At 42.2% G+C, this 26,925-nt stretch overlaps 1 protein-coding gene across 2 annotated transcripts in view; it reads right to left on the bottom strand.

Annotated features, from left to right (window-relative positions):
• Positions 1 to 42: 42 nt before the first annotated feature.
• Positions 43 to 26,925, bottom strand: part of KIAA1549 (KIAA1549 ortholog) — a 221,614-nt gene continuing 194,731 nt past the window's right edge. Inside the window, exons 13-20 of one of the 2 annotated variants that reach the window (XM_090043259.1) lie at positions 25,355 to 25,560; positions 23,116 to 23,339; positions 20,201 to 20,345; positions 17,593 to 17,922; positions 14,248 to 14,300; positions 9,583 to 9,731; positions 7,464 to 7,618; positions 43 to 1,556 (exon numbers count right to left, since the gene is read on the bottom strand). In XM_090043259.1, coding sequence (XP_089899385.1) covers positions 1,302 to 1,556; positions 7,464 to 7,618; positions 9,583 to 9,731; positions 14,248 to 14,300; positions 17,593 to 17,922; positions 20,201 to 20,345; positions 23,116 to 23,339; positions 25,355 to 25,560 — 1,517 coding nt within the window. In that variant the 3' untranslated portion in view covers positions 43 to 1,301. The remainder of the gene's footprint in view (positions 1,557 to 7,463; positions 7,619 to 9,582; positions 9,732 to 14,247; positions 14,301 to 17,592; positions 17,923 to 20,200; positions 20,346 to 23,115; positions 23,340 to 25,354; positions 25,561 to 26,925) is intronic. The other variant, XM_090043260.1, reaches the window with a different exon arrangement.

Here is a 26,925-nt window from a genome sequence, read left to right as displayed (position 1 = left end):
TTCAGTGTAGGTTAAAAATAAACATACTCCAACAAAGCAAAATTTACTTTGAATTTTCACTTATATTATGTTGGTTACAACTATGCAATGGCCAAATATTAGTAATCTCATTATTAATGATAAATTAAACTCTAGAAAAATGACAAGACACACTCCATGACATGTATCATCAATACCATGGCCCCTTTCTCCACTGTCTCAAACAGGAAAATTAAACCTATGTAGAGACTCTAAATATTTTTACCCCAAGCTTTATCTTTTGCAGGGCTCAGTTTCACTAAGTGCAATTCAGAACAAAATGTAAGAGGTGATTTGTGATACAAATATATAACTTAGTGCTGGTGACCCTGTATTAACTAGGCTGGTTTGCTTTTGTCCATGTAGCAAACCACAGACTAGTAGATTTTATCCTTGGTCCTGTGAAAGCATTTCTTTTTAAAAGACAGACATATATACATCTGCTCCAAAATTCAATGCAATTAAGAATTCTCATTTAGATTTCAGTATGTTTAACAAAATAAATACCAAGCCTTTTCATTTGGGATGCTTTACTTCCCCAGCCTGAATGAGTCCATGGATTTATTCTTGGGTAAACAAGGCCATTGTTTCACTTTGCAAACAGTAAGATGAAGGGACACTTGAAGCATCAGCACCAGAAGTAAAACAAGGAAGAGTGCAGAGGGTAAGCTCCATGTGGAAGCATAGAAGCTCTAATAGTTATTGTTCGGTTTGCTCAAAAATCCTTTTTTCTAAGTTGTCTTATTGGTATTGTTATTAAGGTGATTTCCTACTGTGGGATCACACCTTCATCATCTCCAGTCACATATAACTTGCCATCTTGCCAAGCAAGCAACACATACCGCGTCCCTCTGAATTGCTGCAGAGGCTGGAATTCTTGTCATCTCTTACGAAATGTCCACTCCATCCAATCCTGCTGGTAACATGCAACCATTTACCTTCTTCCTTAAACAAGGAGTCTCATGTTCTGTTAAACCTTGGAGGTTTTATTTATTTAAGTATTAGATTTTGACCTATACCTTTATTGTTAAATCAAACTAAAGTGGACATAATAATGCTAATACATTAAAAGAGCCAGCTGTAAAAAGATTGCTTGTGGACTCCCCATCTCTCCCCAAATGCTTTTCCCTCACTCTCCTCCTGCTGCTGCTTTTTTTCTGAGGTGTTCTCTCTGGAGTTGTAGAAGTTCACTCTAATGACAGAAGAACTGTGTTGTTGGTTTTGGTTCGAGTTTTGCTTCCATAGGAAGCACATGACTGGCAGATTTGCAAGAGAATGACAAATCAGCTGTGGAAGTTCTGCACTGCTGTCTGTTTCTGAGAGAGGCGTAGAAGCTCCTCTCTAATTGCTTTTATGAGAGATGCGGAAGAGTGTCCTGGCTGGAGGTCCTCAGTGGAACTGGTGGTGTAGCAGAGCCCCTGCCCCTGAAGGGTGCTGTGTGGAAGCTGCGCAGGTGGGGCTGAGGGCTGTCTGACTGAAGTCCTTGGCATCTGGAATACTGGTGAGGAGGAATATTCCTGATGTCCATGCATATGTGTCTGGAAAAATGCAGAGAAAGTTATTGCACTTCCAGGTCAATAAAATGATGAGCTTGGGAAAAGGAGAAGGGAGAAGGCAGAAGCTAGAAAACAGAAGCATGAAGACAGCTCTATTCCCTTCTGCAAGTCCCATATGCACAAAAAGAGCGATTCCCTTAGATAGTCCAGCAATTTTTTTTGCCTTGTTCTGTCTCAATGTCAGGGATTCTTGAGCTCTCTTTAAAAATCTATACAAGTCTCTATAAATCATTAGATTTCCTTTAATGTCTGATAGGTTTAAAATGTTACTAGGAGATCTGGAAGGAGTGTCTTTTAGATAAGTCCCTGGAGTGGGAACTGGCTTCACTTCTTAGCTCTGCCATCAGCTGTGGGACCATGGACAAATCACACAATCCCTATGTTCCTTATTTCTGCATATGATCTGTAAAACAGAGATAATGTCACTTCCTTGCCATGTCTATCCAGCGTGCATTCCTTTGAGATAGGGGTGCACTGATAGAGATTTTGTGGGTCAATACTAATAGTCAATTTTTAAGGAGGCATATCGGCTGACACCGATCCGATTTCTGATACAGCTGCATCCAGTTGGTAAGTCTGTTGTGGTAGAAGGGGAGGGAGGAGGGAAGGGGTGTATTGTGTGTGTGTGTGTGGGGGGGGGGCACAGATCAACACCCCCTGCAATGAAGGAAGGAGTGGGGCTGGGCAGGCATGGGACAGAGCTGTGGCTTGTCCGGGGGGTGCAGGGAGGCGTGGGGCAGCTTCTGCTGCTGCTCTCACTGTTCATCTGGGAGGGCACGGGGGGGTGCCCAGATCTGCACAGGGCAAGCTGGGTGGACTGGGGCCCCGTGCCCACCCAGATGAGTGATGGGAACTGTCCTCCACCCCAGCACTCCCTGGACAGGCTGCAGCTCCATCCTGTGCCCACTCTGCCCCAGCTGCGCAGCACCTACCCCAGCCCCACTCCCTCCCTCACAGTGGGGAGCACTGATCTGCTACCCCACACCCCTTTCCTCCCACCACACCAGATTTACCAGCTGGATGATAAGTCTCCACAGTGCCAGGCTGTGTGCTCACTGCCTGTGTGCTGTGCTGCAGCTGTATGTACGCACGGGCATTTATCGGCCAAATTGTCAGCCACTTCAGGCCAATTTCTGATGTAGCCAATTTTCTTTATATCAGTGCCAATCTAATATCAGACTGATATATTGGTGCACCTCTACTTTCAGAGCAGGGACAGTCCCTATATACTTAGATAGTGTTCAGGGCAACAGGGTCTGGAGAAGTAACAGCTGAACTAGGGGAAAGTCATATGACTATTTCATTTTCCCTTTCTCTAGATTTGTCCAAGCTATACAGTTTAAGGAACACGGCTCAGGTTTAAGGCAATTTTCCAAGGTAACAAGGGTTTCACTCTGTCTGTATTCCCTGGGATTACCTACTTGTGAAACAAGAGCATCATCCTTTTGAGAGACTGTCTACACAAGGAAAAAAATTAATGCACAATAAGTTAGGGTATAAAATTAACTATATACTAGCTACCCCAAACTAACACCCTCATACGGACATTCCTAGGATGCAAAGTGTGAGGTAACCTACCCCATTTTGAAAGTGCACAGAGGCACTCTGTATACAACTTAGAGTGCTTAATAAAGAAATTCATGTGAAGTAGGCATATGGTGAACTGAATTAAGTAGAAGAGCTTAAAGTAGCAGAGGAAAAGAAGGGACATTCAGTGAAGGAAGCTGTTTTCCAGGGAGGCAGATAAGAACACCTCGATGGCTGCCTTAATGGCTTTCACAGTGAGTGGGTAAAACCAGCAAAGGAGTTGAGAGGCTTAATGCTAAATGGATTTAAAACCTAGTTTATCAATCACAGTTAAGGAATGGACTTTGGATTTCTGTTACAGACAGAACTATGCAATCCCTTCTAATCTTGCACTCTATCTAGGAAGCTCTTTTGCATTCCTCAATGGCAATATAGGGTTTTGTCTTGTTTGGGGTTTTTTGGGTTTTTTTGAGGAAAAGGTGCTTTGATAGGAAGAGTGAAGGGATTTATCCTGGGCAAAGTAGGTTTTTCCAAGTGGAATCCTAAGGAAGTGGTCCTCTCCCCTACCTTGGGCAAATTCAAAAAGAGGTTAGATGATCACCTGTCTGGGGTCTCGTGAACCCAGCATTCATTCCGGCCTGTGGCAGGGGGTCAGGCTAGATGATCTGATGAGGTCCCTCCTGACCTATGAAACTACTACTACTACTATCAAGAAAGGACCATTTTCAGTTGCTAAAGAAAACTTAGTAATTTCTTTGATTTTTCACATTTATTTGGTAGTGATATCCTCAAGTAATCAATACCCGCCAGTCTTTGATTAACAAATATGACAGCTAGTCTAAATAATACTGTATTTAAAAGGGGCAAGATTTATGGACCTAAGGGGGGGGGGTGTGGGGGAAAAAAAAAAAATCGCCCATTCTTTTTGGCATAGAGATCTTAACAGTAAACTAAGTTATACTCAGCATATATTAACTTATGGAGACAACATATGATTTAGCATCTTATCTAGTAAAACAGGAACTTGGTATCACCAGAACAGTTTCTTAATGGGAGTAGTGGAATATGTTTGATAGCTACAATTTATTTTTAATTTCTTTTATTTTGGGGGAGGCGTAAAAAAGTCTGGATGATTTTTAATAGCTCATCAAAATGCAAGTGGTTGTTTTTCTACTTTTAGAGGTAATATCAGAGTTAAATAGGTTTGAAGGAATAGAAATATACAGATACACTAGCCCAAAATACCACCAAGCTGATCAGTAATAAATGCCTTAATATATTCTATCAGTAAAAAGCTGGAAACATTTAAGCAAGTGCCAGCAGTTCCACTTTTCTTACCTTCTCATTTTTGAGCAAAGAAGTTTTATACTTTATATATACTTAGCAGCAGTAAACGTTAGTTTTGTAAGTGTTTATTCTACTTGATGCAAAGAGTGTAAACCAGGGGTGCTCAATCTCTGGCCTGCGAGGCCATGTCATCCAGCCTGTGGGTATCCGCACAGGTCCCAAAATTTGGAGACAGGAAGCAGTGGCAGAGTTAATTGCAGCTCTTCTGTTGCCAAATTTCTGGACATAGTGACCCCTGTGAACTGGAGGATGTGATCTTGAGTCCTCGATCAGGCCAGCACATGGCTGGATCTGGCATGCAGAACTGGGTTAGTATGCAGCTAGCTCTGGTGCACAGGATCATGCCAATCCTGTGAACTGGCCCCACACTGCTCATCTGGTCTGCAAGGCCAGAAGGCTGAGCACCACTGGTGACTATTCTCTGACTGGGCATAAGATTTGATAATCTCCTACAGGGAATAATATTGTAAATTGTCCTTGCTACAGGTCCAATCCAAAACCTACTGTAGTCAATGGAAAGTCATTCATTGACTTGGAAAAGGACTGGATCAAGCCTTAGATGAGATACGTTATACTTAAGTCACCTGCTTGCCAATTTCAGGTCTGGGTCACAGTTGAGAACTCCTATCTTGGAGTATTCCAGAGTTCAATCAGAGAGGGCAGATTGTAGGAACAAGAAAGAACAAACTAAAGAAAGAAAATCCAGAAAAACTCAGATTTCACCCAAGTTTATCAGGGAAGAACAACAGGTCATTCAAATGTTCCTAAGTGGAGAGGAAAACATCAGAAATGTATGTGTATGGGGAGGGTGGCAGTGAAGGCGAGTGGGAACAGGAGGGGTGTAGGTGGAAGGGTTGTAAGTGATAATTAAATGACATCACAAAAGGAAACCTTTAAAGATCTCTGGATGCCATTATTTTAGTATGGAAAAATAAGAGTTAAGCATTTTGAACCAGTGAGAGAAATCAGACTGAGGATACATTATAAAATAAATTCCCCACTACCACAGGAAATTCTCATAATAGGAATCCAATCTTTCAGAGATCTGTCTTTTCCCTGGAAATAGTTCTCTGGTAAGGAAAGAAAGGATGAACTTCCCCACAAGAGAGACATGCAGTAGGTACTTAGGTAGGTTCTAACAAATCATTTTGCTTGGTTTTAATCAGTGTTGTAATGGCCTGCATTTTTTTTAAATCTGAAAAAACATGTCATAAAATACTAGTATAACAACAAGCTGTTGCAATGAGGAAGCAGAATGACTACCAAAGTGGAGAACATGATTTAACTGCTAAACCAGCCAAATAAAGGGAAACTGTATTTGGCAAACCCAAACTGAGTTGACGTATGCTTGTTTGAAATGGTACTAGATACAAAATAAGAGCAAACAAATCCTATGGGACTGGCCCAGAAGCTTTGTCATGCTGGATAGGCACCCAGGATGCTAATGACAAAATGAAGACTTGGCATACCGAGTAAAATCATTGAATGAAAAATGTGGTATTAGAGAGATCCCACTGGAAGAAGAAGATATATAGTTAGTGATGTCTGAAACAAACAATTGTTTGTCCAGCATCTAGCAAAATGAGGTCCTGATCCTGTCTTGGAACAGTATTGAAAATGTAGGCAATAAAACAACAACAACAATGATAAATGTAATGTACCACATGCAGCTGAAGAAAAAGCCAGGTTGATCAATAGTCACTGGAGCTACCTGGGGAAAAGGCTGAAGGATAAAATGAGAGCTTGTAGAGATGCCACAGAGGAGGCATGCAACAGAAGCTAGGGTTTCTCAGCTGACTAGATGAATATAAGCATGAAGATATACATCCCTGCCAGATTGCAACAAGGTACTCAAACATCACAGTGCTAAGCACAGTATAACTCTCCAAGCTAGACTAGGCAGATAGACCCAGTGGTCTCACTAGTTGTATTTTGGCATAGTATGGGTGAAGTCATTTGTACCATGCCTAATTTGGAGAAAGGATGATCACCTATAGGTATAGAGCACCTTCAGCTGGAGCTATGGGTGCTCAGTCTCTCTCAAAAATCAGGCCTAATCTGCTTAAATTTATCATTGTCAAATCTCTCAACATTTTTCTTAAAACAACAAGGGCTATGGATTGGGTGCAGGATACAGACTGCTGAAAATAGGCAGTTGAAGGCAACTCACTTCCATCCTCATAGGAGGAAGAACCTAAAGAACAATAGATGAATAGAGATTACAGCTTGATTGTGGAGCCAGCAGCACAGGCATAATGGCACAAACCCAGTAAAGTACAAGGCAGCTAGCACAGGCTGGTAGGGGTACAGGAAAGGCTTACAGACCAAAAGTAGGAGATGGGTGGCAGGTAGTCACAGAGAAATACAAAATATTGGCTAACATTACAACATTTATAACGTAAATCAAGTCTGACATCTAGAAGCAGCACTTGCAAGAATACTTGTATCAGAGTGTCTCCTCAGATAGTACAGATAAGGGCACAGAGTGATTGTTGATAGGCAAAACAACTTTTTTGGACATTACTTTACTGCTATGCATGATATCTTTATCTCTGCACTGAGTAGCCCAAATGCCCACTGGTGTGAACTGGTCCAGAAGTCAATGGACCTGTGACTATTTATACCAGCAGAGAATCTAGGACATGTAGCTCAGTGTTTTCTATCCACAGTTATTTCAGGCTGAAGGCAGATATTTCAAAGAAGAGAGCAAAAAATAGAATCCACCTCTGCTGGAACGCAGAGGTAGAAGGGGTGACCCGCAATCAGAAAACTGTGGATAAAGACCTGAGTGAGAAAGAAGTTAGGGATAAGCAAGCAAAAGAGTTTAGAAAAGCAAAGGTGAGAGAGCAACAAGCAAGAGTGCTGAGAAGAGCCAGTGGAGGTGAGAAGAGCGAGCAAAGGGTATCAGAGAAGCAAAGAAAGGAATCCGGGAAAGAAACTCCTAATAGTGACTAAGGCAACAATTTAGCTGAACATGATATTTCAAAAGCTATTTAAATGTGAAACAGTACTCACTGCATCTCGCCTAGCAAATTCATCTTCTCCACGGTACTGGGGCCACCCTGCTCCCCCAGGCTGGCCATGCCCTGCTCTGCCTGAGGGCACCTCCACTGGTTGAGCTCCGATTCTGCTAGCAATTCCCACCTGAGTGAGGTGCTGTATCTGAGAACCTTAAAAGCAAATATTGGGTTTTTTCACCTTTATACACAGTTAAGTTTGCAGGGCAAGCAAATTGACAATACACAGTTTTTTGGAAGTAGTGGAGACAGGCGGAAAGAGGAGCTCAGCATCTGTTGAACTCGCTTATCAGGGTCATCAGGTAGGAGACTAGGAATGTATTATAGGAAAGTTATTCGCTGCTGGCATGGCTCATTCAGTTTGGTGCTTTTTATTCCCCTTCTTTTCACCAATGGAAAAAGCCTCATGACTCTGGTATCCCATGCATTAAGTGCACTGCATCCCACAAGTGAGAGTCATTAAAACAAAATCTAAAGGAAACCCTTAATTTTTCATGACTATCTGGCAGCAAAGAAAAACATTTGCTATAATGGCACGTCTAAGCTGCATCACCTCAGCAGGACCCTAACTGTAAGTTGCTCTGTGTCCCATCCCTCAGAGTAACAGAACGTATGGCTATACATGTTTATTTTTTTCCAGCATTGCTTTGGGATTAAATATTAAACAGCACTGCCACTGACCAATGGGAAGGTCACTGCATACGATACTTTCTTTATTAACTTGGTCTGGAAGCTTCCCGTCACCCTCATCCTCCCCACTACTCTGGTATTCAGGAGAAAGCAATCACAATCATCAAATGAGACATTTGGCAACTTGACAACTCCCCCTTCCCTCCCGCCCCTTCGCCCCCCCCAAATTTCCTCCTTCGAGAGGACAAAGGTTTTCTGTAAATATGTCAGGAGTAAACTAATCTTTAAATGGCCCTAGACACCTTTTGGAAAACTTGAGAAACATGAGCTGCTTTTACTTTGTAACTGAGTCCAAATGTACAAGCATGCCTGTGTGCGTGTACGCGCGTGCAAGACATTGGCAAGCTGCCTAATTTACATGCAAAATTCATGTTCCTATTTTTCCTCAAAAGCATATGTAAAAATTATAGCTACTTGTACTTTCTTAGTTGAGGAATAGGAACTGGTCATTTGTATTCATCATTTAGGACACGGTATGAACATGGAAAAACATTAAGATCACACCCACCACCTTCACCTGCACAATTATAGGCAGAGAACAACTGCAGGACAAATTTAGAACCACCTCAACTATGAAGTGAATATATTTAATTTAGAAACTATGGGGTGGGGGGGCACCATGTTTTAGCATTTTTCTTTTCTGGAGGTAAGTCAATTGTTGGATTTACATGAGACCAGAATTTCAGAGGAAGAGTCTCACTCTCTCCCACTCACTTCATCCCTATGTACAAATAGAATACTGTGTAAATATTACTGATGGCTGCTGTGGAAGTTGTAGCACAGTCAGAGAAAATGATTTCATGGTGGAAGCAAAAATACATGAAACCTCCAGCTACTAAAAGATCCTGTTTCTGTGCTAAAGTTTCATGTAATAAGAAAGATGTAGGATCAATTAGCAAAATTGGTTATGAGCAGAATGTTTCTTCAGACTCTTCTAGAAGACAGGAGTTCACATTTAATTTTACACAAAAATGACACACCACTTAGTAATGAAAACAGCATTCACTGAACTCTCCTTTGGATACTGCAGTTATTTCCTACTCTCAGGCTGACTTCACGCAAGAAAAGCGTGTATGTGTTTGTATGCATTACACATAGGATAAAAAGTACATGTAATCCCACTATAAAACCCCGATAAAGGTAAACCCCCTGTAGTTTTGACTACAAGGTCCCCTGTTCCTACTCACCCACCAACCAGTGCATACTGTTAACATTGCCTAACTGCTTTTTAGCATCTTCTTTTAGGATTAGTGTTTTATAGGAGGACAGCTAACACCATTCCATGGTTAAAAAATAAAGACATTTTTTGGACCTAAGTTTTGACTGTTCTGGCTGAGGACCAAATACTACCTTTTAGTGGGGACCACATAAAAACACAGAACGTATCTGAACATAATTTCAGCATATGTTCAGTAATCCCAAAGTACCTGCAGTGCTTCCAACTGGCCGTGGTCGTGCCACTGATGGTGTTTCTTCAGAGTATACCCCTCTGGCAGAATACTGAGCATCAGACTGTTGGTGGTCTGGGTGCATTAACTCTGAAGACTGAAGGAAGCCTGGGCCAAAATTTTGTCTGCTGGCAAAACAAGAACATAAGATTACATGGACTGGACTTTCAAGCAAAAAAAAACATGTATGCTGTCCCTTGCACTTAACATTACTATGATCACTCTGATGCATGGCTTTATCTTAACTGTTGCAAAATGAATCGCACATTACTCATATAACAGCCTTTCATAACACGCCCTTCACAAAAACAGACTCACAAGGATTGCAATACAAGAGTTTTGCACAAGTGTTTTTCTCTTATATTGAGGCTGCTTCAAAACTTAAAGAATCAGAAATATAGACTGTAAAACTCACCACCAGCTCAAGCAGGGTCAACTTCATATAATCATATACAGTAGAAATACATTTGCTTATATTAGATATCTATTTGGTCCAAAACTCTATGGCAGCTGATTCTCAACCAGGGGACCATGGCAGCTTGGGGTACCTTAAGATCCTTTCGAGGGTGCCACAGAGTGCCACACAACATTAGCACTGTTAGGTATGCAAACACAATTCTCAAGATAAACCCAGAGATTTCAAATAGGATTCTATAGTGTTTAAAACATTCTGACTTGTGGTCTTTCTGAATTCTTTTCAACAGAAGAATTGTTCTATTATTTTTCTGCAGTCAACATATAAGTGAATAGTAAGAGCTTGTATTTTCTGAAGCGTGCCTCAAGTTGAAGTGGTTGAGAACCACTGCTTTATGGGCAAGCCTTCCTGGGTTTAGGACTTGTGTTTAGATCAATCAATCAGAAGAAACTACAAAATGTTGCTTGCATTTCACAAAGTCCAAGGTCTTTTATGGGATCTCTACTGTCTGGCATGTCCTTGTTTTGTTGTGCTCTGCAAATCTGTAACTATTTAAGACATATCATATGAAGTTGTGTCACAGACAGCCAACCCGAGAAGGATGTGGGGCCCGGGGCAAATCAGCCCATGCGGCGCCCCGCCCCTGCTCCGATCCCACGTGCTCTGGACCCAAAGAAGCTGCCACTGCCATCTGCAGCAGCGATATTGGCAGCAGGGGGTGGGGAGGTAGTGAGCGGCTGGATGTGAAGCCGGCGGTGGCAGTACAGAGTCACCACGACCACTCCGCCCAGCTCCATAGGGTGCCCAGCAGTTGCCCTGATTCATGCCCCCAGGGACAGCCCTGGTCACAGAACAGTGAAAGATTAAGATTTTCTTTAGCATGACCATGGAAAGGCACTCTCTTTACGTGGAGGTAAGAACTTCATGAGTATCTGTTTACTAAGAACACTTAAAAATATGAAGGTGACTTTAGCATGACTAAATGGTGCCAGCTGAGAGTACTGGAGAGGAAAGCCTACTGTTTATTCAAAGAACTAGTGCAGGGCAGGCAGCCCAACAGCTGACTTTCCTACACTTCTCGTCAACATGCCTCAAATATGAGTTGTAGAGGTCTTATTTTAAGAATGAAGAGACTATCTATTTCTAAGCTCCTCCACTAACACACTCAGCATGGTGTCAGCTCATACTTATTGTGAGAGTGCTCTGCATCACATGGACAACTATGCAGTCCTCTGAAGTGTGGTTCCTGCAATGAACTGTGCATAGGCATGTTCCCACATATAGTCTATTAAAGGATTGGGATCCAAGTTCAATACTATATTCATCACCACAGTATCTAAGAAACTCTTTCCTAGCAATGAACTGAAGCTCACTCATCTATTCGCTTTCAACATAGACCATTTAAACAGTCACACAACTCTATGGGATACAAACTATTATTGGCACAGGCTGTCTGAACTGCTGACCTACCTATGAAAGGCTCAGAAGGCTATACGGCCCTGAAAGTTAGTAATGGAATCTGTAGCTTAATTGGGAGAAATCAGCCGTTTAAAAGCAAACTATTACCATATAACATACAAAAAATACTACCAAAAGGTTCAACAGCAACATTTTTATTTAGGAGTTGTCAGACTCCTTTGGACATGATTCCCAACTGTACACTCAGCAACTCCAAGGAATCAATTTTCAACCCAGTTGCATAAACTTATGGGGGAGTTAGAATAGCTGTTCAAGGACAGTCAGTGCTTGACGATGCCCAGTTAGGTTTTATCATTGCTGTGAGTACAAGTGCTTACTAAGAGCGAGAAAAATACTTATGTGGCATTTCATGCCTACAGCACAAAACTAGAGCTTTATGAAGTTATTGCCATCATTGCTGAGGTTACCAAAATTACTGCTGAATGGATTTTTGGGGGATGTCTTCCTTTTTATTGCTAGTTTTATAGTTAAAAAGAGGGTAAGTTTAGCAGCATTACTTAAGCCCCCCAGACCCATCCTTCCATAAGTCTCATTCCAACAGAATGCTTCTAATTCCAGTGAATATACACTGTGGGGGGAAAAAAAACTTTGCAAATCAATCTTTCCATATAAGCACTGTCAGTGTGCATAAGTTTGCTGTACCCCACATAGTGCATCGTGTAGCACTCACTGCATGATCAAGGTTGCCTCTATATTCACAGAACAAGGGAGTGACCTCTTAGAAGAAGCCTTTCTATGCAAGCTGGTTCCAGCCCATTAAAGATGTTGATTACATTAGTCCACAGAAAAGGGAGCAGTCTGGTTTTCTGCCATTCACTGCTATTTAAACCACTGGACCATGACATTAATAATGGCCACCTACCAAAGCAACTTCAGATTTATTTTTCTTCCTAATTTTGCAGCCTTCTACACCGTTTCTGGCAGTTAAATTATTGTCACCATGAGCACAGATCATGTTCCTTGAATACAACAACTGTCTCCTTTGTATGCCCATAGTTCAAAGGAAAAAGGATCCTATGCTCTATATCGTCTTCATACAATCCTTCCTGGACAGGTCCATGAGCTTTCAGGTTTATTTTAAGCCTAGGCACTGGTAGGTTCTGAGTTTGCACCACACTAACCCCTATGACAATGTGCAATTTAAGAAAAGCCAAACTGCCTGTATCAAGGGGCTCATAAGCTTCTGAGTAAGGAATATGCTATAGAGACACTTCGTCTTGAGCAAAGGTTTGACTACTGGCTACATAGCTTTCTACCATAAGGTGACCTCATTGAATCTTGGACTGCTTGAAAGTGAATGAAAATCCTTAACAACTAATATCAACTGGCAACCTACACCACAGCGTGCTGGTGTTTATCATATGTAATCCACGAAGTGTTGGGATCCCCCCAAAAATGCTCTCTCAGTCCATACCATTTCTTACTTCAGTCAGGTAAAACTACCAAGTGTGTCAGTGTGAAGTTAAGTCCTTAATAAACAAATACACAGTGATGATTACCCTCTCTCTTTCAATCCTTTCAGAAAGGCAATCCTTTCAGAAGGAGCCAGGCATAAGGGCAGATGAAAATTCTCTGGCCCATTCTGTAGACAGAAGACTCCAGCAGCTACAGCTGTCAACATAGGTGCCTTTACAAGTCTATTTTTATCTATGGTTTATTTATAACTCCCTTACGGCAAAGTTGGGTCACTGTGTGGAAAGGAAAATAAGATTTAAGACCAAATCAAAGATCAGACCCCAACTTTCTCCTGGAGCTTGGTCCTTGGGTCTACTTTTCAGTTTGCAGATAATGAAGACTTTGCTGTGGGTAAAAGGATGCAACTTGCTCCCAATCAAATCTTTTATGGTTATGTAGGAAACAACAGAAAAATCCTAGTAGGAAATTTGGAATTGGTAGCTAAAGGAAACATGTCTGCTGTAAATCTTACATAAAAATCTCTCTTTTCTGTTCACATGGGCTGGGATTTACCTGCCTGATAACAGCAATTACTCCAGAGTACATGTGGAGCTGCAAAATGATACGTACAAAGATTCCAGTCTCTATGTATATAGCACATGCATGGGAGATCAGATTATTTTATAACAGCAATACCTGCTGTAACTGAAGTAGTGCTCTTCATACTCTGCAGGCCAGCATAGAAGGGAATATAAAAAAAAAGGACAGCTGCAACTGCCTTTCAGTGCCTTTATCAATAGGGACAGCTGTAGGTATTGTAAAGATCGAGATGGAGAACAGTCTATGGGATCTATGTGAACAATACATCTTGAAAAAATTCACGTTACTGTTCCTTATAAAACAAATGTCCACATGGATTCCACTCTAGGTGCCTAATAAGAAGTTCCCTCCGTAGGAGACAACTCACTTGAAGAGCAAATGCAGAAGAGCTCTACCAGAGCAGGTGCTTGATCTGGACCCTGTTCTAAGGGGCAGTGGGAAAAGAATCTGTAAATGGAGGTTCAGGTAGCCGCTCTGAGTAGTAGACCATCAGCTCATATTTGGAAGTTTCTCTCTGAAGCTATCACAACCAGAAACCCATTCCTTTTTAATGAAAGCTTGGACTCTGCATTTCAAGTGCAGTGTGCTGGCCACATAAATACATTATGTCAGTGAAATCTGGCCTGCAGCCCATCTGTTTGACAGATTTATACTGTACTTCAGCACAATGGGACCCTCTTCCTCCTTCACTGCATTCTAACCTTGTAAAACTACTAAAATAGAAATAAATAATAATTTTATCAACAGAAAGCTACCTCTGCATCAGTCCTGGTGCTGCTGGAGGAGTCGCTCCAAATTCTGGGTATCTCTGTTGGAAGAATTAAGTACATTAATAAAAATAAAGTAGTACAAGAAGTTCTGGGAAGTGCGTCTCCAACCGTACAATGCCTGTTTAAGTTTCTGATGTCTGTTCATGACCCTTAGGTTCCTTATCAGCCTTTTGAAAATACATTTTCTGACTTGCCAGCTCAAGGACCCCTCTAATGCCTTAAAAGCTGAGGTTTTACTTTACCTGCTGATGGTGGAGAGAAGCAATGGCACATAGGTAGTGCTAAACCTCAACCTCTCTAACTTTGTTCAACCTAGTGTACTTGTTTAATTTACTACCAACCTTGAAGAAAGTCTAATATCTGGACTACAGGATTTGGTGTCCCGACTTCAGGGTTTTGTATCCCAGTTTTCCCACTGAACAAGGGGATTGTAGGCAAGTAACTTAACATTTATGGACTAGATCCAAAAACAAGATTCAGGCAACTGCAATTTAGGCAGAACCTCAGACACTTAAGTCCAAGGGAGTGATCCACAAAAACCCCCACCTGACTGTTCAGGGGGCTAGGCTTTTGCCATGAAAGTTATCCTACAGACTCTTATAGTTCTGCCTTGATGCATTCTCAAACTTACATTTGGTTTCAAAAATCAAGTGCCCCTGCATCTAAGTTCCTGGAGCAACTTGATCCAGCAGGTGTGCTCTGTGACTATCAAACACATTGGCAGTACTGAGTCCAGCACAAAGCACAGCTGCCACAGCCACTTTTATTCAAAGCCTGGCAGTGGGGAAAACCTAACTTGTATGCAATAACCTAGCACTTAGAGCAGTTACCCAGGAAGTGGGAGAGCTGGATTACAGGACCCCTCACAGCCTGAAAACTCACATCTCCCACATCCTTGCCATGAGTCAATAGGATAAGCTGGGATCGGGACACTCAACCCTCTTATGGCAAAGTTATGCCACTGTGTGGAAAGGAAAACAAGATTCATAAGACCAACAAGTAGGAGAATGAACGTATCCAATAATGAGGATCAGCCCCTGGAAAAGGGAGTAAGGGATTATAGTCCTATTTCTGAGGTAACTGCTCTACCCACTGGAATATTAAAAAGAAAAGAAAGAGCCAATACCCCATACTTGAAGGAATAACATAGGTGCCCAAGTTCAAGCAGCTGGTTCAGGATGTGAATCCTATACTCATGTAAGCACCTAACTGAAGCGTCACTAGTCAACACTTTTTATGGTACAGCTTGAGAACCCAAAATGCCACAACATATGCTGAAGGAGGAAGAACCCTTCCATGCCAAAGCCAGACCTACTAGTCAGAGCACTCTCAGCTCCAACATCAGGTATGGGGCCCTAGTGTCCACCCTCCTTACAAGTAGCAAGGACCACCCTTACCTACCTGCGATCTAAATACACATCTGGGAGTCCTAACACCCCCAAGCAGAAAGGCAGCTACAAATCTTGTCCATTCCCAAACCCTAAAACTAACCCTAACTGTTGCTTGGACCACTAGAGCAGCCTCAACCTTAAACCCAGGCAGGAGACCCCCAAGCAGCCTGATCACAGGAAAGTCCATGCTATCAGCTTGGAGTGCCCCCAAACCCTAACCCTCAGCCTAGCATAGGTAGGTAAGGCAGTTCACGATAGTAGTAAGTGGAACAGATCCCGAGGCCTCTCACCAAGGGTTAAGGTTAGGAGGGCTCCCAGCAGAGGGGTCCAGCTCGAGGATGGGAGGGTTCCTCTTACTTCAGTGTACACCGTGGCAGCTAGGGATCCCTGTGCTGGGCTTGGCATCAGGGTTTGAGGCCTCTCTAAACTACTTCCTGTGGTGAGGCTGCATGTGGCCTTCTGCTTGGGGCTAGGGTTGAGGCTGCTGGAACATTCTGACCTTGGGTAGAGTTAATGTTAGAGGTCAAGGTTTGGAGCCATATTTCTGACTGGGAGTGTAGGACCCTCAGAGCTATGGCACTGGTAAGCAGTAGGGATGTGTGAAGTGGGCAGCATTTGATTCAGATTCTGCCCGATTCAGGGGACGGGGATTCGATTTGCTGATTCAGATCACTGTCCCGATTCGATTCAGCTGAATCTGAAGATTCGATTCCGATTCAGAGAACCAACAATTTGGCCATAGACACAGCTTTAGATGTTTTTTCTACATACTTTGAGGTACCAGGCACAGCTCATGAACACTGTGATGCTGGGGCGAATGGAGCATCCCACAGGAGCACGGGGGGGGTCCCCCCACACGCTCAGCAGTGGACTTGGAAGTGGACTGGAAATACTTCAGCAAATTGGCTGTCTGGTGCCCCCCCAGACCCAGAAGGCACTAGTGACCGAGCCGGGGGTGGGTGGGTCCCCTGCACACTCCGCGGCAGACCCAGAAGTGGACCGGACATACTTCCTGTCCACTGCCAGGTTCACTGACAAGCATGTGGGGGACAACCCTTGTGCTCCCGTGGGATGCTCCACCTGCCCCACCATCTCAGTGTTCGCAAGCCCCACCTGGTACCTCAAAGTCTGTAGAAAAAAACATGTAAAGCTGTGTCTATGGCCCAATTGTCAAATCTCTCCAAATTGAATTGGAGGCTTCCAATTTGATTTGGAGAGATTAATGGGTCTCCTGATTTGATTCAGATTAGGAGATTTGACTGCCGAATGGGGCTGAATTTCCTCTCAATCAAATCAGCGACTGAAGCTTCACATAGGCCTAGTAAGTAGGGCTCCCTACCAGGGCACCTATGGTTCATCTGCTAGGTTCAGCAATTCCCATTCTCAGGTGCCCGACTCTCCCTTTTTACTGTCTAAGGAACATTGGCACCTAATATGGGTTTCTAAATTCTAGTCCCTATGCTAGGTCTCTAAATTCCTTTGTAGATCTGGACTTTTGTGTCTCAACATAGTTTCTGTAAAAGGCATTAGAGACAATACTCTTCTATCTCAGGGGAATGATAAGTTAAAGCTGCCTAAGCATAATGATGTCTTGGTTAGAAAAATGCCTAAAACAGACTATCCTGTCTCTTGGTGGCTTTGTGTACTCAGCTGAAACAGCCTTTAGAAAATAAACTGTCATTGTTTAAATACTTTGAGCTGTGAAATATTACATCTGAGTGGAACAGAAATAGTTCTCCTAAAAGAGAACTCCTATACAATGTTCACATGGAAAAATAAATCAAAAGTTTAATAAGCAAGTTCTCCAATTTGCTCGGGTCTGTCTCTGAACACCTTTGGCTCCAGTTATTGCATGAGCCAAAAGGTACAACAATAGCGACCATGGCTCAACTGGTTCCAATTTCCTGGCCAGAAAAGCCTTTCCAAATGCACCACTCACATTAAATGGGTTGTTTGCTGCCTGAGGTGGACCATATGATGAACCCCATTGGGTGCATGAAGTTCCCTTCCCTGCTCGAGCAGGAACGTTGTTTGCCGGCTGTCCTGCAGAGACCCCAGGTGGTGTGATGGCAGTGGAAGTGGCTGCTTGGCTGCTAGGAGCCACCAGTGCAAAAGCATCATCCAAAAGAGAGTGCATTGTTTGCCGGGCTTCTTCAATGGACGGCTGTGGAGGGATGTATTGGGATGCTGAGTGGGGAAGCAAACCTGGGTACTTCCCAAGATCAACAGATGATGATGTCTGTGGTTCTGCTGGCAGGTCAGGGTCCGACTATGAAGAACAGAAGAAACATAAGCAGAAGGCAGACAGCTTTTCTTAAAAGAATCTCATATCATTGTTAAATTTTGAAAAATTATTATTAATACGTCTATCAAAACCAAAAGGAGATTGGAGAGCATCTGTACAACAAAAGTCAAACACAACTTGCCCAATTCTTCTGCAAGAGAAAGATTCTAAGTACTACAAAAATAATTCAAATGCTTCAGACACTTGAACCTAGATTGTCATATTAGGTGAGGTATTTTTCACAAGACAGTGACCAAGTTGGACTAGATTACAATATGCTGGTTTGTGAATAGGTGAGGGCCCATACTCGTATAGTGAACTCTGACTCACTATAGGAGGTAACACTCTCTAAACAACTTTCCTCTCAATCTTTGAACTGGTAAGGAGTGAATTAATCATTCATGTCACAACCAACTGCATTAGCAAAAATGCTAAACCAATTACTGCTTCTCCCCAGCAACACATGAAAGGGGTTATTAAACAGCGAAGCCATCAACTATATGGAACCTGAGCTCAGGTACATCATCTTAAAGAGATGCACAACAGTGCTTGGTGGCACCAATTACTTGACATCAACTTGATACATCCATCACAATTACTACCTATGATCTCTTCCTTAGGAACACACCACTCCGACACAGGAAGTTGAACTGCCTTTGTACTAGCTGCCTTATTGTAGAAGCTCATTTTTGCCAACACATGCAGGCTGCAGAATCAACTGTGAAACCACACAGTCTACTTCACTGGGAACTTAGTATTCTGAATAGAAACTCTCAGCAGATGCCAAAAGGGCTGGGCTTGCTGTGCGACAAGTCTTAATTAAATATCTCTGGACTATAATTCATTCTGTTACACCATGACATGAAAATGATTATGCTCTTGTTTGAATGCACACAAATGTCACAGAAATCTACATTTTAGCCACTTGAATACATATAAACCTAGAAGTGAACTTTTTTTTTCAAACTTCCTTTTTTAAAAAAATGGAAGCTGTTTGAAGCTGTCCAGAGGTTTCCAATGCTAGCAATGATCCCACGAAAAACCGATTAATGGTCAGAGCACAGGTGCAGCAGTTGAGATGCACAATAAAGGCAGCTTTATCACATAGATATTAAAATGAAACAATTCTGAAGTACTTGTTTTCAAATGTGGAGAATAAGGCTAATTTGCAAGGTACTGTGCTAAAATAACTTTGGTTATTTCTCCATTACTATCATACTGGGAAAGATAAAAATGACTTTCAAAATACAATCACTGGGCAAGTCAAGTTAACGCTTGCAAAACACAGAATATCTGACAGGGTTTCCTCTGTTTTATGCAAACACTCCTCAGGAAGGCGCCACGCTTATTTAATTTCAAACAAATGGAATTAGTAAGGAATGGAATTACCGTAGTTACTCAAATCTAAGATGAGCATTCCCCCGTCTCTCCCCTACATTCAGCATAGGGGAAAATCCTCGTCTTAGATTTGAGTATGGACCAGACAAGTAAGTGCTGCAGCTTTGAATAGGGCAAGGGTGGCTCATGAGGCAGGTGTGTGGGGTGGGGTACATGGAGCAGCGGAGAGTATGGGGAGAGGGGGCACATGGTGCTGGGGGAAACATGAGGGAAAGGGACACATGGAGCAAGGGGAGAGCATGAAAGGGGTGTGGAAAAGGGGCATGCAGTGCAGGAGGGGTGCTGAGAGAAGGGCACTCAGTACTGCAGGGAACATGGGAAGGGAGTGCATGGTGTAGGGAGATGCACAGGGGAAAAATGGTGGCAGAGGGAGCACGGGGAAGGGATATGTGAAACAAAAGGAGTGCAGGGAAAGGGCATGAGGGGGCAAGTACAGAACAAGGTAGCGTAGGGAATGGGGGTGAGGAAGGGGCACAAGGAGTGGCAGAGGGAGCTACTTGGTTCCAGTCCCAACCCTGACCTGGGCTGGAGCCATCACTACTGCATGGCTTGGATAACTGTGGAGCTGCAACAGACAAGTGGGATGAGGGCTGGAAAGGGGAGGAGAAGGGAGAGTGTAGGCAGGTCGGGGGGGGGGGGAGGCATTGAGCAAGGGGGCAGGGAGCAGGTACCGGGAAGAGGGGGAGGGGAGTGGCAAGGACAGAATAATTTTCTCTATCTAGAGTTTAATATTTAATGGGTGATCTTAAATTCAAAGTCATCTTGGATCTGGGCAAATACAGCATCAAGATTCAGAATACAGCTGTTATGGATTAATTGTAACATGATAATCAGGGTAATCCTATCATCTATGAGACATACATACAATATATGCAGAATTATTAACTCCTGGAGGCCTTTTGTATGTCCCATCACTGTCAGTTGTGATTAACCTGTCCTTATCAGCATCAATAGGACTACCATTTATCTGATGCCTCCGACGTTGCTTGGGAGAACGTTTTGCCCGTGAACTAAAAGAGAAAGAGAAAAGAAAGATCACCACCTTTTGTTTTATTGGATTGTTTTTAAGTTGGGATGAAGAAAAGCTTTTGAAAAAATTGTTGAAAGAATTTTGTATTGCCTGACCCCAACAAAGTCAGGGTTCTTTAGCAGCCACCAATGCAGGTTTCCTGGTCCCTCCTTTTGGCTCACAGGAGAGACAGGAATGATAAACAATGAGCAAGAAAAATACCATATTTAAGGTACCTCGGGTTTTGGTTTTAAAGTTTTAAGTTAGGTGCAGTAAACAAAGTCAGTCTTGGATCCTGGTATAGAATTAAAACCCAGATTTCTAACTGAGGCATGTATGCAGTAAATCCATATGATGTGATATCACTGAAACGGCTAACTAAAATAGAGCAATTACATTTTAACCACTAGTTTCAATTCTCCCCCATGAACATTTCTAATCACATCATCATTTCCACGTAACCTTTATAACATGTCTATCCTTTTCCAATTTTTTCAGTTAAAGTGTTCAAAGATCAGGGACTGATATGTTAGTCTGGAAATAGCATGAGTTTTACAATGCGTTATAGATTATTACGTGCTCTCAGCTGCCTTATGTACCCTTCAGGCACGACACTCCTGCTGCACTCTCAGGATAGACAGGCAGGGGACATCTTTTGTGAGGTACACTGTTGCATTCAAATCAATTTTAATTCTAAACCTGAAGCAAACAAGGACTCTGGAGTGTCTTGTGGTGGAGGTCAACATAAAAACTTAAACATTTCATAAAGGAACCACACAAAGACAAAAGCATATACTTGAAAGCTAACATTTTATCCTTTTATGGCAAATCTTCTACATACTTCTGAGAATGACAAAACATGTCATTACCACTTATAACCTGTGTGGGGTAAGCGAGCATGAAAGTAAGTGAGCCATTTTATCCTGTAAGATAATTGCTCTCGTTTTTCCATTATTATTTTTGTAATTTCATTCAGTCATATTAGACAGTGTTGATCCACGCTGTATATATTTATTTTCTTTCATAACTAAAACAATATGAAATTAAAGTCAACTTTTTTTTTTTTTTTTTTTAAATGACACTGGAGAGAGATAGCTAGGTACCTGGTTTTCTTATGGCAAAAGAGAATTTTGAGTGTTCAATTTGAGAAAGGCAGAACTAATTTTTCTGAGTACCTGAATGTACACTCAGTCTTTAAAATACAAATGCCATCGACTTCAATAGCAGCTAACAAAATTCAGCACTTCTGCTAATCTGACCTCAGCAACTCAAGTCAGACTTCCAAAACATAGGAAGAGTTGGGTTTGTGGACATGGTATCACTGGTGGGGAAAGACTCTCCTACCCATTTTCCTCCAAACTTGTCCTCCTCTGCCCTGCCCCTTCCAAGCTGGCCCTGTCTCAGTCCCAGCTATGCCACACTGATTTCCCCCCCACCTTTTTTTTTTTTTTTTTGTGTGTGTGGGCCCCATTTTCCTCCCTTAACTAGTCCCAGCCTCTGCTTCCAGTCTCCTTGCCAAGCACATACCAGTTTCAACCCTGCAAACTCTTTTTCCAGACTCATTCTCCCTGCTACTCCACACCCACCAGACCCACCTTCTCTTTGTCTGGTTTCTTTTATTCCCTCCTCCAAGACTCCAGTCTCCCACAGTCCTCACCACTCCTCCTTCTAGTGGCTCCCTGTCCCATACCAGGAGCACTTGGGATAGCAACACTGTAAAACTGGGTTTTAAACTGACATACATAAATAAGTAAAGAGGCAACTGGGGAAAATATCGGGTGTATTTTAAACTTGAAAAATGGTCCTGACAAGACTACTTGGGATCTGGAACTAAAAGGGTAAGAATTTCCTGGAAATTAGGTTCTAATGTCCATCAAACCTTCAGAAGACAGAGGCCCCTCTCCTGAATTATGAAGCCAGGAGTCATAATAAGTATGTACTTGGTTACTCAGAAAGGATACAGAATGAAGTATTTTGTCTAATTTATAAATCAGTCCTTAAACATTTGAGCTGGATACATTTTATAATAATCTGTTCACGGTTTCCTGATTACCATACTTCCCCACATACAAACACGCTACAGATTATATTATGCACTCTGTTTTTCAAAGACAGAAAGAAGAAAAGAAGATCTTTCCTTGTAAGGAACTTAGCAGCAGTATCTAGGAAGCCTGCTCAATGTTCTGCTCCTCGTGGATCCCTGCTGATTTTAATTTCACATTGGCCCCGTAAGCAAGAAAACCTGATCTTACCATATTTCTCACATACAATGAAACTCCATTCTCCAGCATCTATTTTTTGGGGGAAAGGTGAATGTTCTATGCAATACAATATGGTATATGTTTCTCTGAGTTTTGTTACGAAAGCTACATTTCTTGCTGGGTTCCCCTACACACTTCCTCCCCGCTTCCCCCACCCCATTTTTTTCCCTTATTTCCTAGACTCTGTCAGTGCTCAGAAGTAAACTCAATTTTTTTCCACCTATAGCAGTATGAACAATGACAACTGCCTTAAAATGGCTTTATGATGTTTGGATTCCGCTACTGAAAACCTGCTCAAACATTTTTTTTCCTGAAAGTTTGCATGATCCACTGGCACACAATAATTACACCAAAATGTCCAAAACAACCCCAGCCTTCTCTAACCCAAATGTTCCTGGGAACAAAATAATTGCAAACCCTCAAGATGGAGGAGCACAGATCTGACATAGTTTGCAAGTCTGACTCTGATTCTTAAAGAGAATGATTCCTTCCCTGGCTCTGAATCAGTACCTCTTCCTGGGTTCTATAAACACAGTAGGCACGTTGCCCCCAGGATCCAAGATCTTGTCAATCTGCATCTGTGCCTTGCGGTAAATTCTATGCTGCTCTTTGGAATCAACAACAACCACATCATCCACAACTGGGAATTCATAATGCCCTTTGCGTTTGGCTCGAAGACGAATCTTATTGCGGTGATGCTCAATCTCAGACTTATGCCTCAGAGCTGTCTGTATCTTAAAGGAGGAAAGAAGGGGAGAAAAAGAGTTAAGATTTTTGCAAAAACAGCTTTTACTGCTATGCCATAAAATAAGAGTCACTGCTAAAAGCAATCAATTGAAATCTGTGGAGAGTGATTCTTTTCTCCTACCTGTAGCATTCCCTCCCTCTCCCTTGGTCAACATACTATTACATACTTTAGTATCACTACCACAGTGGTGCTACATAGAGAGAAGTTGCAGTGTGCTAATAAAAAGCAAAACAAACAACAAAAAGCCCTGCCAGCTGCCATAAGGAACACGGCCTGAAGAAAATTAGGTTGTAACTGATAGTGTACGTAGCACGTCTCCCCATATCCATCATGAAATGCATTTGATTACTATGGTCAAAGTTTGTCACTGACTCCCCTTAAGAGAATTCCTAGGGCACAGAGCATAAACTGAAGGATCTGCCTGGATAAGAGTGTTGGAAAAGGGAAGGAGAAATAGAATTGTTTCAGGGTATGGCAAAAAGTCTTCCAGGTAACTTCTTTAAAAATAGACCATTGCCTTAGTCTGATCCTACACCCACTTAAGTCAATGCAGCTCTTCCCACTAACTATAGCGGGCACTGGTTAAAGCCTGTTCTTGAGTACATTTTAGCTTGTTCTCGGGTACATATGAAGCTATAAATAAAACTCCAGAAAAAACCCTAAATTTTAATAATTTCTTAGATTATTAAAGACAGACATCAAGAACAAGACTTTTACCACATAATTAAACTTATATTTCTTGCAAATCCTAGACATATTAATTCACTTGCTAGAATTTTTTACAAGGTGCTAAACACAGAGGTTCAATCTATCTTCTAACCTTGAAGTGTGAGGGAGGGTGTTGCCTTCCATAAAATACAAAATGAGTGACCAAAGAGGGGAGACACGAGAAGCCCACATAAGGAGAACCAGATGACCCAGACACCTTGGTGTCACCCATTAATTTACAGACATGCTACAAATTGCATGTTAGCTACCAGTAACTGCACAGCAACTTAAGGCTGCAGAGCATAAGTCTGGACAGGTCACAAGTCTAGCTGGAAGATGTACTTAAACTACCAAATAATCAAAAATCAAGGCTTATATTTGGAATTAATAAAAAAAAAGTAATTCATGATTATGCACTCATGAAAGGAAAACAACCCATCAAGATGAGGAGTTTGATTTTTAATACAGAAGAGAGAAATTTGAACTTTCTTGGCTCTATTGCTTATTTTTATATGTATTTCTATATGTACAGACACCATGGCCAGTAGGGCTGTGCAAAACTTTGGTCGCCGATTCAATTTGGTGGAGAATCTCCAAATTTGAAACGAATCAGGAGACCCTTTAATCTCTCCAAATTGAATTGGAACCCTCCAAATTGATTCAGATGTATATACACACAGCTTTAAATGTTTTTTCTACATACTTCAAGGTACCAGGTGGCCCATGAATGCTGAGATGATGGGTTGGATGGAGTATCCCACAGGAGCATGGTCCACTTCCGGATCTGCTGCAGACTGTGTGGGGGACCCCCACCCCCTGGCTCAGCGACTGGTGCTTCCTTGGTCTGGAGGGTCACTCCAAGTCCCCCAACAACCGATCACTGAGCCAGCGGTATGCAGGGAGAAGGTCCCCTCCTCACTCAATGGCGGACCCAGAAGTACTTCTGGTTCAGTTCCAGGTTTGCCGCTGAGCACGCAGGGGTCTCCCCGTGCTCCTGTGGGACGCTCCATCTGCCCCACCATCTCAGCATTCACAAGCCACGCCTGGTACCTTGAGGTATGTAGAAAAAACATTTAAAGCTGTGTCTATGGCTGAATAGCTGATTCAGCATCGAACCTTCAGATTCAGATTCAGCCAAATCAAATTGGGACAGTGATTCAGATCAACAAATCGAATCACTGTCCCCTGTTCTGGGCTGAATCCAAACTGAATACAACCTGTTTCACACACCCCCAATGACCAGCGCATGTGCGCGCACACACATGCACACACAGACACACGCTTTAAAAATACCTCTTTATTAATTTTGTTGGTCTCTGCTACTCGGTCAGAAAGTGCCGAGTTCTGAACGGGAGGTGCTGCCATTGGCTGCATAGCAATCAACTGGATCTTGCTGGGAACCCGCCTGCTGACCTCTGAGGAGCGTGACATCCTGTCCACATGGTCAAAGATGGAGGCAGAGGAGTGCTGCTCATTTCCACTATTGGTCTGAGGAGGTCCTGAATTTCCAGAACAAGTAAAGTTAAACACAGTGGTTAGGACCGTCTCCATCATACAGGTTAATGAAAAATACGATGCTGGGAGATGGTTCCATTGTTTGCAGCTGTATTTAAATTTGGACAAGAAGCCTTCCATCCACTACAAACAGCGTTACACAAGAGTTTGCAAATGATAAACATGTTTTTCTTCCTTTTTCAGCAGGTGAGCTCTCTGTCTTTATTTCTGCAAGTCAAGTCTTTGATACTTTGCAACGTCCCCTCTCAAAAAAAATATCCCAGAATCCCAAGCCTATTTTATCCTATCAAAAGTTATTCTAGTATATGCTGCAAATTGCCATTGATTACAGTACTTAAGATGACACACCTTCTGCAAATGGAATATCAAAAGGCAATAAAAAAAGACACTGAAATGTAAAAATGCAGCATTTTAAAAGTGAAGAGATGGGGTAATTTCTCAGTTCAACAAAAAGATTTAGAAATCTTCCCAAAGTGTACAGTTTTACATCCAATTTGTAGATTTCAGCTTTTAAAGGTCTAAATTCTTCTTACTGACATGATAAACAGTCTACTATTAAGGTATTAAATTGTACAAATATTGTTCAGCTGTAATTGGCTGAGAAAGTGATAGATACCCAAACGTATTTAGAAATGTCATGCTATGGAACCAATGCATCTTAAAAGTTATGGCCCTCATCTAGCATAGCACTTAAACATGTGTGTAACTTGATGTGCATTGTGAGAAGTACCTTATTGCAGTTCAATAGGATTACTCATCTGATTGAAGTTAAGCACATGTCTAAGAGCTTTGCTGGATCAAGGTCTATACTAGTAACACCGACGTGAACTAAAGAAGAATATCTAACTAAGGAGTCCAAGTAAATTGCTTGACCTAATGGGGTGTTTGATAACACATTTCTTTAAATATTTGGGCCTAGAAGGTTAAGCAAATTAAGGGCTAAATTGTGTCTGCCTTCTATGGACCTACAAAGTAGAAGGGGTCATAAATAGCTGAATGTTGTAAGGCCCGACACTTGTACCACAAGTCCAAGCTTCAGGATGCAGAGAGCAGGTGCTAAATATCTTATTTTCTTCGGACAGCCAATGATAGCAAGGTGCAACCATGGCCCTGTCCCATGACCTCATTCCTTGGGCTGCTGGTAAAAGTGCTGGCTGGACACAAGGAGTGGGGTGCAGAATGGGGATAAAGTATGCTGAGCCCTTTAAAGAGCAAAAGTAGCAATTGTGCCTCCACATGTTGTTAGTGAGGTACCACACCTCATGGGAGGTACCCTTTACACCAAACTTCACAGGTTTCTGTCTATGGACAGTCAATAGCACACAAAAAGGGGATATGGCCGACACAAA

Source organism: Crocodylus siamensis, chromosome 4 (assembly GCF_052110815.1).
Source record: "Crocodylus siamensis isolate JL-2025a chromosome 4, ASM5211081v1, whole genome shotgun sequence".
NCBI classification, from domain to species: domain Eukaryota; kingdom Metazoa; phylum Chordata; order Crocodylia; family Crocodylidae; genus Crocodylus; species Crocodylus siamensis.
Note: the sequence above shows the minus strand (reverse complement) of the source record. Positions and strands in the feature narration are given on the sequence as shown.